This window comes from Rhinatrema bivittatum, chromosome 6 (assembly GCF_901001135.1).
Source record: "Rhinatrema bivittatum chromosome 6, aRhiBiv1.1, whole genome shotgun sequence".
Taxonomy (NCBI): Eukaryota; Metazoa; Chordata; class Amphibia; order Gymnophiona; family Rhinatrematidae; genus Rhinatrema; species Rhinatrema bivittatum.
Window position 1 is genome coordinate 111,309,909 of NC_042620.1, and position 18,314 is coordinate 111,328,222.

The 18,314-nt window shown below is 44.5% G+C and overlaps 1 protein-coding gene across 2 annotated transcripts in view; it reads left to right on the forward strand.

Moving 5' to 3' along the window:
• Positions 1-11,504, forward strand: part of HAT1 (histone acetyltransferase 1) — a 195,627-nt gene extending 184,123 nt beyond the window's left edge. For both annotated transcript variants that reach the window (XM_029605787.1, XM_029605788.1), the window contains exon 11: positions 10,865-11,504. In XM_029605787.1, coding sequence (XP_029461647.1) covers positions 10,865-11,032 — 168 coding nt within the window. In that variant the 3' untranslated portion in view covers positions 11,033-11,504. The remainder of the gene's footprint in view (positions 1-10,864) is intronic.
• The last annotated feature ends 6,810 nt before the right edge of the window (positions 11,505-18,314 follow it).

Below are 18,314 nucleotides of genomic sequence, written 5' to 3' on the forward strand. Positions count from 1 at the left end.
GGCCCCCAACGAAGGCACGAGCCGAAACACGGATCCAGTGTCGGGCTTTTTCTATGCTAGCCTCATCTGAAAAACATGGCATTTCTGCACTTAAGTTAAGTTCATGTCAATGTGACTTACTATATCTTTACCACCAATAAGTGACAATTTTTATTCTCACGGAAGCATAAAAAACACGGAAGCATAAAAAAATATATAGAGCTGTGACCTATGATTATAAACGTGGGCAAATACAATTTATGCTAACTTAGCATTACTAATTATGCCGTTTTATGAGGTCTGGTATTTCAAAAAAATTTCTCTCACTTGAGGTGACTCAGAATTCTTGTTGTTAAAATTGTGATGCTACAGCAGTTTTTTGAGAGATATTTAAATTGCTAACATCTCTCTCTCTCTCTCTCTCTCTCTCTCTCTCTCTCTCTCTCTCTCTCTCTCTCTCTCTCTCTCTCTCTCTCTCTCTCTCTCTCTCTCTCTCTCTCTCTCTCTCTCTCTCTATATATATATATATATATATATATATATATATATATATATATATATTTATTTTTTTTTTTTTTTTTTTTTTTTTTTTTACCTTTGTTGTCTGATCTTTGTATTTTTCTAATCAGTTGGTCCTGGTCTCTCTTTCCCATTTTTTCCCTTGTCGCTCATTTCCTAATTCTTCTTCAGTGTCTTTTCTACAACTGTCTTCTTCCCTTCCACACACACACACACACATATATACATAAATGCTTTCTCTCACAGACTCCCTCACACACTCAGGCTCTCACTCTCATATGCTCTCCCCCCCCACCCAAGCTCACATTCTCTGCAGACACACATACAAGCTCTCACTTTCTCACCCCTCCCCAGGCTTATATTCTTATGCACACACAGACACACATCCAGGCACCCATTCTCATCCACACACACAAACCCATTCTCCCATTCTCACCCACACATACACACATTTAAGGTCCCATTCTCACCCACACATACACACTTTCAAGCACCCATTCTTACCCACATATTCAAGCTTCCATTCTCACCCACACACACAAACCCAGGCTCCCATTCTCACCCATATATATACACATTCAAGCTTCCATCCTCACCCATATATACACACATTCAAGCTTCCAACCTCACCCACATATTCAAGCTTCCATCCTCACCCACATATTCAAGCTTCCATTATCACCCACACACATTCAAGACTCCATTCTCACTCCCATACACACCTAGGGATTTTCACCCACACACACACACAACAAGGCTCCCATTCTCATCCTCACATACACATTCATGCCTGTGCACAGTTTCCGCTTCCTCCCCCCAGAGCAGGAAGATCAGCTGGCCTCTCCTGCTGCCACTGGCCTCCTGCTATCTTCGGGCCGTATGGCCGACCGATCTTCCTGTTTGGGGGGGGGGGGAGGAGAGCAGAAGCGCCGCGCACAGTTTCCGCTTCCTCCCCCCAGAGCAGGAAGATCAGCTGCCTCTCCTGCTGCCCCCGGCCTCCTGCTATCTTCGGGCGTCGGGCCGTACTGCCCGCCGAACTTCCTGTCGGGGGGGGGGGGGGAGCGGAAGCGCAGCGCACAACGTCCGCTTCCTCCCCCCAGAGCAGGAAGATCGGCGGGCCTCTCCTGCTGCCACTGGCCTCCTGCTATCTTCGAGCCATACGGCCGACCGATCTTCCTGCGGGGGGGGACGGGGACGGAAGCTTTGTGCAGCGCTTCCGCTCTTCTCCCCCCCCCCCCAACAGGAAGATCGGTCGGCCGTATGACTCGAAGATAGCAGGAGGCCAGTGGCAGCAGGAGAGGCCAGCTGATCTTCCTGCTCTGGGGGGAGGAAGCGGAAACTGTGCGCGGCGCTTCCGTTCTCCTCCCCCCCCCCCCCCAAACAGGAAGATCAGTCGGCCATACGGCCCGAAGATAGCAGGAGAGGCCAGCTGATCTTCCTGCTTTGGGGGGAGGAAGTGGAAGCTGTGCACGGCGCTTCCGCTCCCCCCCTCCCCCCACAAACAGGAAGATCGGTCGGCCATATGGTTGTAGGACCGCTTCCCCACGTGTGCCGTGATGGCGTGCCAAGCATGGGTTCTCCTCTTCACTGTCGCGGGGATGGGATCCCGCGACAGCCTTGCAGTTCTGGTGTCAGTTGGGTGGGCCTGGGTCTAAATTGGGTGGGCAGCTGCCCACCCAGGCCCACCCGTGGCTACGCCACTGGTATCAAGTAGATTCTTGATGTATATATGAGTAAATTCAATAAAAAAAAAATCACAATTATTTATTTGTATAGTTTACATTGGAGACAGGTACTACTTAAAATATCTTATTCAGGGAGCAGAAACTCTGTATCTAAAAGTAAAGTATGCCTTCTTAATATTTAGCCTGAGGATCTTCTGATAATTTTTATATTGAAATAGATTTTTCAAATCAAACATCAAACTGAGTTAAATATCAAGCAGATAATTTTATTATGCACACAGTTATGTCATATAAAATGGATACCTTTTTGGGAGTCTTTTGCTTAACACTCCTTCCTCAATAGTTAGGGTTCCAGCTCAGCTGGAATCTGTCCCAGCCCTATTCTTGACATTTCCTTCTGAGGGAAGGCACATGGGCCTAATTCACAGCTGCCAATTGATTTTTCCTTGATTGGAGTCCCACTACTCCCTCTTCTTCCTGTGATCTAACTATTGCAGTGACAATCCTCAGGGATTTCTTTTTTAGAACCTGGCACTTGAACTCCCTGAATTCTACCTATAAGGGTCACTGTTGTGTGCCTTAATATTTCTCTAGTAACTGTTTTGTCAGTTTCCTCCATCAAATTGCATTTTTGTACATTGCTCCATTGTTTTGGAATCTACTCCCTAGAGAAGCTGAATGACAATAGATTTGCTCCATTTTTTGGAACTAAGACTTGGTTGTTTTTTTCTCTAGCTTTTATAGTTTGAGGCTTAATTGTCACTTATTTTATCCTTTAACTTTATTTCAATACTTTTAATGTAGCCCAGTGTTTCCCAGTGTGTCTTCAGATCTGATCAGCTGTGCCACAGAAAAGTCATCACTATCTGATGCTCAGAGCCAGGCCAGCAGCTGGGCTCTGGTCTTAGAACCTTGCAGCAATAAGAGATGCTAGAGTAGTAGGGGTGTGCTCTGGGTGGCTCTTAAACTTGTAGGAAATCCTTTCTGAGTACATGTGTAATCATGATTTCCTCTTCTTCCTAGCTACACCATGAGCCCTACAGTGAGGCAATTAATGGGAAATATGCAGAGCATTGATAGCTGGGACCTGCTTTTGCAGGTCCCAGCTATCACATTGCTATCCCAGCTATCACACATTGCACACAGCACCTCCTTATCCGTCCCATCTCCAAGTCCTCCTAGCCTTTGTCTTATGTGCATTTAGCATTGTATGTGATTCACTTTGAATTTTGAGAGCAGCAGCTGTACATGGCAACTAAAGTAACTGAGGGGTCGTGCAATATTTTTCAACACGTGCACATCCCCCTCTCCTGAGTGCTCGATGCAATAGGCAAATGAGCTGCCGTGCTAAAAAGGATGCGCTAGGTATAAATTGTGTATCCATGGTATCAAGCATCCAGGAGATGTGGCTGTGCGCAGGTTAGGAAAACACGCTCAATTAACAAGACTGCCGTCAAGATTTTTTTTCATGATTCTTCCTGTGGTTCCTCCTACTTAGTATCAGGACAGTACTAACCAGGAGGAACCACATAAAAGCAGTAATTTCTGCTTTTTTTTTAGCCCTTGATGCACGTCAACTTAATGCCAGTTCCGGGGCTGGCGTTAATTCTTGCTTGTAAAAACGTGCGCATTTGGGCGTACGTTGATTGCTTGCATCGGGAGCAATAGCTAACAGCCTCATCTACATGGCATTTACATGTGATGAGCGCTATTAGCCTTCAGCGAATTTGGACACGCTAATGCCCTTTTTGTATTGGGTGTTAGCCTAGAACGTCCAAAACACGTGTCCAGAAATGGGCTAACCTGTGTGAAAGCCTGAGCTCATGGTATTGCAAAGACCTCTAGGTGAGCTGACTGCTCACATCACACAATATTCTCCCCCCTTCTGCACTTCTACATAGAGGGAGCTGGTCCATCCTGACAGGTTCATGTACAGTGCTCCCTTTGTTTTAGAATTTGGAAGGGAGACTGGTGGGGCTTCAGTGCTTTACTGTCTCCTTTTGACCATATGAGTCTTCTCCATATCTGCAATACCTGTTCCATGGAGGTTGGTGTGCTGCACAACATTTTTGTTATGTAGGTGTGCCTAGGGCATAAAAAGGTTGGGAAACACTGGTGTAACTTTTAGTTTCTGCTTGCCTCGACAACTCTGGTCTCTTATCTTAGAGATTTATCACTTTCAGGCCGATACAGTAAAGCGTGGCCGCAGTTACCCTGTTTTCTAACCCGCGATTCACTGTCTGTTTTTACCGATCCTTACCGCTTCTTTTAACTCGACGCGTATCCCTTTCCGCCCGCAGCATGTATATGTATGTAAACGATCCGATTAGCTATTCCCTCCCATACAGTAAAGTGCGCCCCGGACTATCGCCTTTTTAACCTGCTATCTTGCCGCGTCTTTAACCTACTAATTTACAGCCTACCCTGACCCTTGCGTTAGTGTGGTTCACTGGTTGCTCAGCATATTCAATTTAAAGCTTTAACCTTGGTATTTAAGGCTCAGCATGATCCCATACATTCTATTGCACTGTCTGTATTCACAGGAATGTAATTATCTGATTCTACCACCAAAAGCCGCCCAGTCCCAAACCAACCCAATCCACAGAAAAAAAAATGCTTCTCGCACTTAGCCGCCCAGTCCCAAACCAACCCAATCCAAGCCCCCCAGCAGAGATGCTTCTCGCACTTAGCCGCCCCAGTCCCCAAACCAACCTAATCCACAGAAAAAAAATGCTTCTCGCACTTAGCCAGCCCAGTCCCAAACCAACCCAATCCAAGCCCCCCAGCAGAGAGAGACGAAATTCACAGTCCCAAACTTTCCCCCCAGCCCCCACTCACCTGCCCTGGCCGCGGCCACGCAAGCCCCCAGCAGCAGCAGTAGAAGGGCGTTGAGAGAGAGCGGCTTCAGCAGCCCCGCCGGCGAAGATGAATACGTGCACGCCTGTAGGTCCAATATGGACGCTCAAGGCAGTGAAGGCGCATGCGCACACGCCGTGACCCTCCGGCGTCCAGCCGGTCACGGCGTGTGCGCATACGCCCTTCGCTGCTTTGAGCGCCCATATTGGACGTACAGGCGTGCACGTATTCACTTTAGCCGGCGGGGCTGCTGAAGCCGCTCTCTCTCGCACCTCTCTCTCGCCGCTCTCTCTCAACGCCCTTCTACTACTGCTGCTGGGGGCTTGCGTGGCCGCGGCCAGGTCAGGTGTGAGTGGGGGCTGGGGGAAAGTTTGGGACTGTGAAATTTCGCGTCTCTCTGCTGGGGCTTGGATTGGGTTGGTTTGGTTTGGGACTGGGCGCTAAGTGCGAGAAGCATTTTTTCTGTGGATTGGTTTGGGACTCGACGGCTAAATTTAGTCTCTCTCTGCTGGGGATTGGATTGGTTTGGTTTGGGACTGGGTGGCTAAGTGCGAGAACCATTTTTTTTTTTCTGTGGATTGGGTTGGTTTGGGTTGCGCTCCCTGCCATCCGATCGCCGGCTGCTGGGGCTTGCTGGCGCCAGGCGCTCAAGGGCAGCGGTGGGTATGTAGGAGAGCCATCCACTTCCTGGTACCTGTCATTTCAAACGTCATTTGAAATGACGTTTGAAATGACAGGTACCAGCGCACCCAGGATACTGTATAGGTGCTGTATAGCGCCTATAAAGTAAATGGATTGCGCTTCATGGACACGGGGTGGACGCAGCTTGCATTTGCATGCCATTTAAATACAGTATGGAGCGGTAGGTGATCCGAACTGTGCTTGCGGCAAACGTGGGTGCGCCGGGCACTAACGCACCTCTTTCTACCGCCCCTTACTGTATCGGCCCGTTTCAATTTAATTTTAACAGTGTGTCTTCTGGTTCTTTATACCGATCATATTCTCATTTGTATTATAGGTTTTGAATCTTTATTCCATTTTGGATAGTATAGTAAAAAAAGATAATTTGATCATTTGTATTTTATGGTTAAGTTTTTGTCTTTCATTTGATGATGAGACTTTTTTTTTTTTTTTTAAGGATAATGTTTTATTTTACTGATGTAAATTACTTTGAGCTACCATTGGGAAAAGTGATATAAAATGAAAGTAAATTTTACTATGGGTTCTCGATGGTTTTGGTTGTCAGCATTGCAGTAAAAACATTAAGTAACACTAAAACTAGGGATGTTGATTTAAAAAAAATGAAGTATCATCCCCTAAAGTTTTGTTTACAAGATCTTTTATTATATTTTATTCTTGACTTGGAAATTTTAGATTAGATTGATTAGATCCAAACTGATTGCATACAGTTATTCTTCTTTTATAATTAACATTTTATTGGTAGCTGAAAGAACAGATATAGGAATAAATCTAAGTATCATATTTCTCAATTACAATTCCTCTAAACACATGTCATTCAGACAAATATCCTTTTTTTTAATGCGAAGTCCTCCCAACCTCCCTTCATCTCTGCCCTCCAACCCCATCCCTCCATTCAAAATTAAATCGGATGATTATTACCCAGCAGTAATATTGGAGAACTTTTCCTTGTCATTTTTTATGTATTTTGTTCTTTTGCTATAGGAAAATGCATGAAGTTGAAGAAAAATATCCTCTCATGTTTGGTTTCTATAATAAGTTGGGAAGGCCTGCACATTATCCATGCCCCTATATACACTAAAGAAACTGCCAGCAGGACAGCTTTGGGATATCTCCACTCCTCTATAATACTGTTCAGAGCATGGTTCTCAGCCCAGTATTGGGACACACCTAGTCAGGTCAGATTTTCAGGATATCCACAATGAATATGCATGAGAGAGATTTGCATACAATGCAAGCAAAACCTGACTGGCAGGATGTATTCTTGAGGATTAGGTTGAGAAACTGATTAGAACATGCCAGCAAGTGTCCAAGTTAAATCATTTATTGTTTAATTGATTTATATTCTGCTTTTAGGCACTTCAAAGCGCATTGCATTCAGATTCTGGAGATATTTCCCTATCCTTGGGGGAGTTTACAGACTAAGTTAAATCTGAAGCAAGTTCAGATTTACATCATTTGTAAACATTGCTGATGAAGACGCGATATTGCATCAGGATGAGTGCAAAGTAAGGAACAGTAGGATAACATTTAGAAGCATAATGAGTGGTAGTGTATCAATAGGGAAACAGGTTTAAATGGACTAATAGCAGTTCTGGTTTATTTCCAAATAGTCTTTTAGGTGATGATTAGGTAAAGTGCAGGCTAATTTCTAGGTGGCTGAGAGCAGTTTTGTCTCTACTTTGTTTTTGCAGAGAACTGGAACTCATTTACAGCACTAGCTCTACTCCATTTCTTTAGGGAGAGGGGGTACAAACTGATTTATATCGCCAACTCTACTCTGCTTTTTTTGGGTCTGCTTCAAGATCACCTAATCCCTCCTGTTCTCTGTAGAAGAGGAGGGTAGAGGAAAAAAACAGGAGGAAAGAAAGGGGCTTTATTACAGAGCAATGTGCCTGTTCTCTGCTCCTGGCTTACCCCTTTCTCTCCTATTCCCTGCAGGCTGCCTGAAGGGGAGGCTCTGGAGCAGGGATACCCCTGCTGTTCTGCCTCAAGTCTGAAAAAGAAGTGGTAGAACTGCATTCTAGGCCATTCCCCCAGAAATTAAACCCTGCTGTTGATGTTTGCATTCAAATTGTATGTTACTGTATTTATAGATTTTTTAAAAATTATTTTAGGTAGATAGCTAATTTTGTTCTATACTACAAATAATTATATGTATTAGAAAAACGTATTGGTAAACAGAGCAAAACAGAAGGTTCTAGAACACAAAGCCATGCTGCTCTTGATCTGCCAAACCACTATAAGTGCAGCAAACTAAAAAGGGACTGCAGATATCATCCAGACAACTGCAAGCAGTCGCGAGAGAAAATAAGTGAAAGTTTACTTTTTGTGAGAGTCCATAAAATATTGACTAAAAGTGCTAGGCTCATGGCTCAGGCATAACACTTCATGTTGCAGCCTAAGCCTGCTGTCGTTTGGAGCTAGCAGGGCCTATGGGCATTGTAGTCAGTCCCGGGGAGTGTGGGAAGACAGCTGCAGCTATAGGTGCAATCTTTTGTAGCTATAGAGTTCTGCTGAGGAATAGTTTCAGAGGAGACTCTTTCATCCTTTGGGCTGGCAAGGATTCTTAAGTGTGGGCAGGATATATAAATGGGAGAAAAAAAAATTAGTGGCCTGGGCCAACTCAAATATTAGGCAAAGTGTGCACTGGCTGGCAGCTGGGATATATCTTTAGTGTGGACCAAAATAACTGACCAGATTAGGGGCCAATTTGTTTGTCATCTACTATGTTACTTTCTGCACTAGGATATATGTCAAATGCCAGCCATCGAAACTTGACTGCTTGTATGATCTCTTCTTATCCAAGTCAATTTTTATCATCTTTGTTGGTTCACTGTCATCCTGGGTAGGTGTGCATATAAATTACTATACTTTAATCCAATATCGAATCTTTCTTTTGCTACCATGTCTTACCACCAAGATTTTTAAAAATCTAAACAGCTATCAAAACTAGTGAGGTTGTTGCCGGAACATGCAGCCAGCTAGGTCTCTTTGGCTTTCCTGGATAGTATCTGACTGTCACAAACCACTGGTTTTGATGCAATGGTTTTTGGAGAGTTGTGGCCTGCTGGTTACAACTTGGCTATCCCCAGGGCCTGTGGTGTTGCTAGGTTCTGCTTTCTAGATCCAAAAATAAATTTGCACATCCCTGTTTTTATACGTTCAGTCTCAGAATTTTCATGGATATTTTCTTCTTGTAAAAGAGTTCAAAGGATTCCATAAACAAAATATGGGGAATTATTACCTCTTAGTAATCTCTGTGGTCCGGTACTTTATATAGGGGTCCTGACCAACCTTCCGGCTACAACCCTTAATTTGTCCAAGTACTGTTTTAATATGGTGTCCTTTTTTTTTGATGATAAATCATTTTTATACTAAACCATTTTTTTAGTCTTTCAGATACGCAAATAAAATTCTTCTTGAAATAAGTCTAAATATCTATTACTCTCTCTGTGTTGACAGCGCACCTCCCAGAAAGACTTTATAACATTATATGTTTGTATTATTTGACTTATCTTATATTCGGCCGATGTACCATCCTGCTTGGCACACTTTGTCCAACACTGACAGTGTTTCAACGATACTTGTCTGCTTCAGGAGCTTGAAAGAGATTGGTTATAGAATGTTCTTGATCACCCTTCTTTGCTTGGCTGCCATCTTAAGTCATCTTAATAAGTTAGCCGGCTAGAATTTAGCTGGATAAGTTAGGGGTGTTCCAAACTGGGAGGAATTGAGTTATCTGGTTAAGTTATCAAGCTATCGCTGATATTCAGAGTTAACCAGTTAATATAGCCAGCTAAGTCTGGTTGGGCCAAAGAACTGTCTTAAAATTAGCTGGCTAACTTTAAGATAGCTAGCTATATTCAATACTGCGGCTGCACTACTGAATATGCCTCCAAAGTTAGCCGGGTAAGTTTATTCAGCTAACATTCAGGCCGATTCAGTAAAGTCCGCTGGAGAGCGGACGAACGCCTGCTCTCCCGGCGCGTGATGCAGTATTCAAATTAGGTGGCGCAGTAGAGACGGGGAAAAGGAGGCGCTAGGGACACTAGCATGTCCCTAGTGCCTCCTTTTTGACAGGAGCAGTGGTTGTCAACGGGTTTGACAGCTGACGCTCAATTTTGCCAGCGTCTGTTCTCGAGCCTGCTGACACCCACGGGCTCGGAAACCGGACGCCAACAAAATTGAGTGTCCGGTTTTCGGCCCGACAGCCACGGGCCGAATTCAATTATTTATTTATTTATTTTTTACTTTTTTTTACTCATCGGGACCTCAGACTTAATATCGCTATGATATTAAGTCGGAGGGTACACAGAAAAGCAGTTTTTACTGCTTTTCTGTGCACTTTCCTGGCGCCAGAAGAAATTAGCGCCGACCTTTGGGTCGGCGCTAATTTCTGACAGTAAAATGTGCGGCTTGGCTGCACATTTTACTTTCTGTATTCCGCGCGCATACCTACTAGGGCCATCAACATGCATTTGCATGTTGAGGGCGCTATTAGGTGCCGTGGGTTGGACGCGCGTTTTCCTCCCCTTACTGAATAAGGGGTAAGGGAAAACGCGCGTCCAATAGCAGGCTAATAGTGCGCTCCATCGGCCTGATTGTTATTCAGACAGTGACTGAATATTAATAAATTTTTGATGAGTGTTTTATGTTTTGGTTTTTTCATTTTGTTTGTATTAGTTTCTTTATGTATATTTTGTTGTAATCCGCTTAGCATGTATTTTCAATATAGGCGGAATAAAAATTATTTTAATAAATTATAAATATAGACCTCTTAATTTAAAAAAGAAGAAAACTTGATTAATCACATGTGCACTTATATCCCAGAAACTGAAATAGGTCTCTCTGGGTATCTATGTGCACATATGCAGTTACTTAGAATTGAATTTGGATATTTACATGCTGCATGCAGACTGTCTTTCTCATAGGAAATCCCAGGTCTAAACTGAATAGATTTTCACAGCCATCAACAGGGATATTACATTTTCAGTTTTCAGGAATAAGTGTTGCCATATTTAAATCTTCCTTTTTTTATTGTTTAAAACACTGACAACAATACTGTTCAACAAGCAGGAGGATAACATCATCCTTATTAATACAACTGTTATTTAACTGCTTAGAAAAACCAGAGAGAGCTTGCCAAGATGAGGAAATGTCTGAAACCCGAAGAGCTGACAAACCAAATGAACCAAATAGACCTCAACGTGCAACACGAGCAGTTGGAAAACAGCTACCAGCAGGTCATTTCAGACTACCGCAGGGTCATAGAACGGTTGGCTCAGGCATAAGCATCTGACTTTTCTGTACAGAGGTCTACAAATTTCCATACACTGTCGCTGTTCCTGCTTTGTTTTTTAAAAAGTAAATTTTCAGTGTTTTTTTTTGCGTATCTGAATTATTGCTATTTTTGTGTTGGTGCTGTAGATTAAAAATGTCTGTACCTGTATTATTCTTGATAAATAAAGTGTATATATTATTTGCTTTTGAGATGCACTTAAATTGCAGTTACTCATTTCTTAAATGAATCTAGCTAATTAATGTCTATTTTGAACCAAACAGTACTATAGGTGAAAACTACAGATATTAAATACTTTTTGCAGATGAAATAAAACACAACTATTAGCTAGAGTTCTCAAATTAACATGTCCATTTCTTATCCCTATTGCTTTCATCATTTGTCTTATTTCTAGGTCTTCTTTTTCTTTAGTTACGTTATGTATTATATTTTTACACTTTTGAAATAAAAATTATGCAACTGTTGATATGGCCACAGATGCTGTTCTTAATTATCTCCTTTCATGTGTTCTCTTGGGGTAGCATCTTCGAAAACAAGCAGAATGGCATTCCTCACACATGGGTGACATCGGATGGAGCCTAGCAAAGAAAACTTGTCAAAGCTTTTAGAACTTTGACTGAGCCTCTCTGAGCACTCAGCATGCCATTATTTCATGCATCCACATGGCATCCCTTTAGTCTTTCTTTTTTTTTCCGCGGAGCCTCATAGTCGCTGGTAATTGAGTCTCTCTTTTTCGCGATTTTGAGCTGTTTTCCAGTGAGTTCCTATCATCGACATGGGGGGTCCCTTGATTTTATCCCCTTAGTCTTAGCCAGGTTTCTTGGCATTTCAGTTTTATTTCGTTGATGTCCCCAGAGCAGTTGTGCCCGCCGGTCATCATTGGTTGCCGCCATCAAGACTGATTTGTTGACCCTTTTATTTCATGCTGACATGTCCATGTCTGATTTAAAGCCTTGCTCCCTGGTGCTCAAGGACTATATTGATCATGGATCCCCATGAATGATGTGGCCTCTGCCTGGTGGCATCACATGATGTCCGGGCACCAAGATGACCCTTAAGTTATGTAAGAACAGACTCAAAAGATGGAGTGATTCTTTGGGTCGGAGAAGGCTGGACTATCTGCATCAGAAGCATCAACATCGAAGATCATGGAGCTACACTGATGGACACCGAGGCATCAGCAGAGCCATCAGTGCTGTCAATGGCTGCCAACCACGCCAGAGACGGACCATCCTCCCATGGGTCGAAGGCATCGGGTTTGTCATCTTCAACCTCTGAACCGAGGAAGGACCAATTTGAGCTTCAAAAGGAGTCTAAGAAGCTTCAGCATCTGTTCCTGTCTATGCACAGTGCCAGGCACAAGGATGCACCAGCTTTGGCTGCCACGTCCCTGAAGCATCTCCATGGTGAGGAGCACCAATTCTCCACCAATGCCTGTGGTTCATGACTGTCTCCGGTAGTTCCAGTGCCTGCTACCGATCCTCCTCTCTGTTTTGAAGAGGATGTGGTCACACCTCTTGGATCCCAGTCAGTATTGGCATTGGCAATCTTAGTGGAGGAGTTGGAGAGGTGCATACAGATGGGCTTGGAAAAAGCGATTCAGAGTCTGGGTGTTGAAGCACAATAACCCAGGAACTGGGACTGTCCCTCATCAAACCACTGTTGGAATCCCTGCACGTGCTCCTCGGTACCTTACTGACATAGCTGGTGTCGGTTCCCTGGGCCCCTGAGCCCCCAAGGCCAGCAGAGCCAGTGCCCATACAGCTGGAAAGAGGCAGAACATTCAGGGCCCCGTCCCCATCTTCAGGGTCCTATGATCCCTGGGGGGGATAATGCCTCCGATGTCCTCCGATAAGTCTGAGGGTCTCCCCTTGGAACAGTCTCCTCCCACCAACAGAAGAAGTCTCCTTCACAGGATTTGTCAGGGAGATGGAGACCATCCCGTTTTAGTTGCAAATGGAAGAGGATACCCGACACAATGCCTGGACATGCTTCAATTTGTGGAGTCTCCCAAGGAGGTCGTGGCAGTCCCAATGTGAGATCCTTGTGGAGTTACTGTTAAGGATGTGGGATCACCCCCCTCTTAGTTCTTCCTGGAAATAGGAAGGCGGACATTGGTTTATCTTGTCCAAAAGGCTCTCAGATTCGACAAGCGTCAGCTACTGCACCAGTCTGTGCTCATCGAATCCGCTCTCAAGAAGGCCAAGCGCACTCGCACCCATTCCTTGGCGCCACAGGGGAAATATCAGAGGGCCATGGATGCTCTTGGGAGGAAGGTGTTTCAAGGTGCTATGCTTATTGCCCATATAGCAGCCTATCAGCTTCTACATGAGCCAGGATATGCGGGACATGCTGAAGCAGAGTGCAGAGGGTAGCCAAGCTGCCAGCAGCAGGATGCCCTCAAGTTGCTGAGTCATGAAGGCCTGGAATGCAAAAAACATGTGGTCTGAGTGACCTATGATGTTTTTGAAATGGCATCGAGGGTCTCTGCAGCTGGAATCAGTGCCCACAGACTGGCATGGCTGAGGGCATCCGATCTCCAACAGGAAGTGCAGGACAGTCTCGCTGATGTGCCATGCACTAGAGAGAATCTCTTCGGAGATAGAGGGAAGGATGCAGTGGCTCAAATGCGTGAACACCATGCAACACTTCAGCAGCTCTCCACTGGTGCCCATGACCCACCCTTCTCTGCTAGGAGGTCTTCAAGGCCAGGCCAGAGGAAGCCTTTCTTCCACCTGAAGAAATAACTATCCTCCGCCGTCTTGACCATATCAACGACCATAGGCCCCTTGCAGCCGTCCTAGGCAGCAGAGGGCCCTGAAGCCCCCAACAGGCATCCCAGTCAACTTCCAGGATGGGTTTTTGACTGGATAGTAGGAACATAGTTATGTCCATCGTACCTAAGATGTTGGATACCCCAGTCGGGGGGAAGCTATGGTTCTATGCAAACAAATGACCCTTGTGACCAGTAGGTTCTATCCATCATCAGCAGAGGGTAGAAATTAAACCTTTTTGAGTACCCCTCCAGATTACCCCCTGAATCGCCATCAGGGACCGGTCGTACATCAGGAAGTACGTCTCGCTGAGCTCTCCTCCCTCTTAATAGCCAGAGCAGTTGAGCTCGTCCCACCAGGGGAAAGAGGTTCTTCCTGATTCCAAAGAAAACAGGACGCTGCCATCCCATCCTAGACCTAAGGGGTTTGAACACTGTTTCTCCAGAAGGAAAAGTTCAAGATGGTTTCCTTAGGCACCTTGATCCCCTTGTTGCAAAAATAGGACTGGCTATGCTCCCTCAATCTAAGGGATGCATACACCCACATCGAGATCTTCCATTATCACCGGAAGTATCTCAGATTGGTGGTAGGGAATCACACTTCCAGTACTGCATGTTGCCATTTGGGCTAGTGTGAGCTCCACATTTCTTCACAAAATGCCTTGCTGTGGTGGCAGCAAACTTGCGCATACTGAGAATCTATGTTTTCCCATACTTGTACGATTGGCTGGTCAAGAGCACCTCTCGGGCAGGGGCCAAGGAGTCCTTGTGCTCAACCATCTGGGTGCTGGAGTCACTAGGATTTGTCAACTACCCCAAGTCCCATCTCTTCCCATCATCGTAATTGGTCTTCATCGGAGCCCTGCTAAACACAGCTCAGGCCAAGACTTTTCTGCCATGCTCGAGGACAGTCGCCTTAATGTCCATCGCAGCAGAGATTCAAGCAAGCCAGCAGGTCTCAGCCTGGCACATGTTGAGGTTGTTGGGCTATATGGCTGCAACAATACATGTCACTCCCATGGAACACTTGCATGTATGAAGAGCCCAGTGGATGCCATGGTCCCAGTGGCACCACGCCACTTTGGAACAGTATCTGAGTCCCCGTCCCCCCCATAACTCCTTGTTCTGATGGTGGAACGATTCCATTCGGGAATGGGGGGTTCCCTTCCAAAGTCCTCAGGTTCAAATTGTCCTAGCTACAGATGCGTCCAACCTGGGTTGGGGAATTCATGTAGATGGGCTCAGCACCCAGGGTCTTTGGTCCGTCTGAGAATAGTTGTGTCAAATCAACTTCCTGGAGCTCTGGGCGATTAGGTACACTCTGTGGGTTTTCAGAGATTGGCAATCAACAAAACTTGTTGTTGTGCCTTTGGCATTTGTTTGTTGGTCCCTTTTTTTGTTTGGGGGGGGGGGGGGGGGCGCAACCTGTTACTAGGGATTAACCCATGTGTGAGGAAGGCCATCCTGCTTGTCCTCAGAGAAAGCAGAATTGCTTACCTGAATCAGATGTTCTCTGAGGACAGCAGGATGCCAGTCCTCACAAAACCGCCTGCCACCTTGCGGAATTGGTTATCACTTTGTGGGTATTTTTCTTAATTTAATTTTGTTCCTCAGTTCTATATTATAAGACTGAAAGGACCTCATGTGGATGTGTAATATAATGGCATTCTAGGCATGCTCAGAGAGGATCAGTTAAAATTCTAGAAACTTCGACATATGTTTTCTGTGTCAGACTCTATCTGATGATGTCACCCATGATTGAGGACTGGCAACCTGCTGTCCTCTGAGAACACCTGTTACAGGTAAGCAACTCTGTTTTACGTATATCATGGCAGGATAAACTTCATTCTTATGTCAGGTTGTGATTTCTCTCTTATTTGCTGCTAGTGATCTTCATAATGCTTGCATTTCACCAAAGAGAATTTCCTCTTTGGAGCTCTTAATGTGTGTAATATATGCAGGCAACATATTGAGGTATGCATGGACATTCTTTAACCAGTGTTGCCCAAGACAATTGGGATTATTTCTGTATCTTTTAGACACATTTTCCAACTCTGATTGCATCTCTTGGTACTTGATGATCTTCCTTCATTTAGTCCTGACACTTATATTTAGTAATGCCTTTCTTGTGTTTTTCTCCTGTATCACTGTGTGGTTTTCCCAGCATCAAGCTTTATCATTGGAATATGAATGTCCCATGTGATCACAATGTCTTTATTCTCTTCAGTACTATCACGATCATGATTTCAGTGTTGCTCTGTCAAAAAGCAGAGCTAAATTAGCCATGACACATGGGTGATGTCATCTGATGGCACTGAACAAACCCATTTCTCAAAGCTCAATAAAAGTCCTTTTGAGCATGTATAATAGTTCCCACATGTGCTGCCTCTTGAGCCCCTCAGTCTGATTTTGTCCTAGTTTCCACGCAGACATGTTCCCCTCTCTGACGTATAGCCTTCTCTTTTATATGTTATGTTCTTTATTTCTATGACACTTATGCAAAGGATCCTAAGTGGCTTACAAAGGAACATACACAAACATTTAAAATCAAGCATTTAGCAGTCTGATAAAAAAAAAATAATAATAATAAAGGAAAAAGATAATGCAAATACAATTAAAATAATAAAAACATTAAAATTCTCATTAATTCAGATCAAGCATAAATAGCTTCAAATAAATTAATGGTTAGGAAAAAGCTGGGATAAAAAGGTTTTTAATTGTTTTCTAAATAGCTTGGAAGATTGAGTTAAAGCATAGTTCTTCGGCTAAATGATTCCAGTAATGTGATGACGCAACGGAAAAAGCATGTTTATGGAAGTCACTTAAGTCGTACTTGATGCAGCGATGGGACATCCAATAGGAGCTTTAGAGATTATCTTAAAGCTCCTGCAGGGCAATAAGGTTTTCAAATGGCTGCAGTCCAAGGAATAGTAGGGTGTTGTGAAAATCTTGGACTAGGCTAGTGATTTTATAATTGATCCTTGACTGAACAAGGAGCCACTGGAGATTGTGTTAATGCCATTTGCTTTCAGTGATCCTGAGGCCCAGATTTTTATGACATTTTCTGGAACATCTGATGCCTTCCGAGAGCGTGCCAAGGCAACCCTGAGGAGATTAATTAGTAACACCATAGTAGATATTTCAGGTAATTAATTTTCAGGAAAAGAGACAAAAAATATTGGTTGGTACCAGAAAAAGGAGTGAGGACAAATGAATTAGCTCATTCTGTTTTCTGCAAATAGAACAAATTTCCTAGTGTGTACACAAATGGACTCAGAACCAGTGAGTTTATGCTCTCCTGCTAGCAGATGGAGATGAAGCAAGCTGAAGTCACAGTATATATATAACCCTGCAGTGATCCCAGTCTAAATTCTGTCTCCAGCAGGTGGTGGATATGCATCTCCCTATTGGGTTTGAGCTTTTTAAAAGGAGAAATTTGAAATTCTAAATTCAGGAAAAGAAAGCCCTGCTCTCTTGCAGCGATACCTAAAACGTCCCTCCTCCAGTTGAGAATTCCTGAGGCGATATCCAAAGTCCCTCAGAGGTGTGCCTTGATCTGGTAGCTGGGTTTTCCAGTGTGGACTTAGCTGCTAGTTCAGCTGAAAGGCAGTGGGTGCAGGAGGCCCGAGCACAGCAGTGACAGAAGATGCCCTCTCCCCCAGTAGCTAGAGACTGTCTCTATACTCAGCCAGTAAGCACTGAGCTCAGGTAAGGTTTAAAAAAAAAAAAAAAAAAAAAAAGTTTTACCTGCATCAGAGACAGAGGGGTTTCAGAACTTCCTCTGGTCTCAGTTCTCAGCATGCTGTGCCAATTTTCATTCCCGCTTCTGTTGGGGTTGGGGGACTGAGCAGCCCCGGTGGGCTAGGCCCTGCACTTAGGTTTTTTACTTGCACACCGCATGATAAACTACAGCGGCCATTTTCGCATGCTCTTGTGTGTGTTCTGCTGCCCTCTATAGGCCATCGGTGTGCGCAGTGTGTCATATGTGCGCATGCATTGTGCCGCTCATTTTTGAGCACGCTTTTTACGCACACAAACCTTTTTATGCATTTAAACAACCTATGGGCCAAGTTATGTGCCTTGCTGCGCTTTCTTCCAGGCGCTTATTTTTTGGGCGCATTTCATTTTTGAGCGCGAGACGTTCGACACATGTTTACAGCATCAGTGGTGCCAGTAAGCAAGAAGCCTAAGCGTCTTCCTATTTGTGTTGCCTGTCATATTAGGGCTTCTCAGCCTGACCTGGCTTCTAACCTGTTGTGAGCATTGCTCAGATGCTCAGGGAGAGTTGTCTTCCTTGGATTTTGCTAAGCCTGGCTCTTCAGCCTTGACTGGAGGGGACACCAGGTTTTGGTTCTCCCTTGACTGGCTCCTCCACTGGCAAGGGCAGTTCTGTGGGACCAGCTTTAGTTCCTTCTGGGCTTGGTCTGGACCCAGCTGCTTTTTCTTGGGTGGAATTTCATTCAAGGCTTACACACCTTTTTTTTCAGGTGCAATCCTTTGC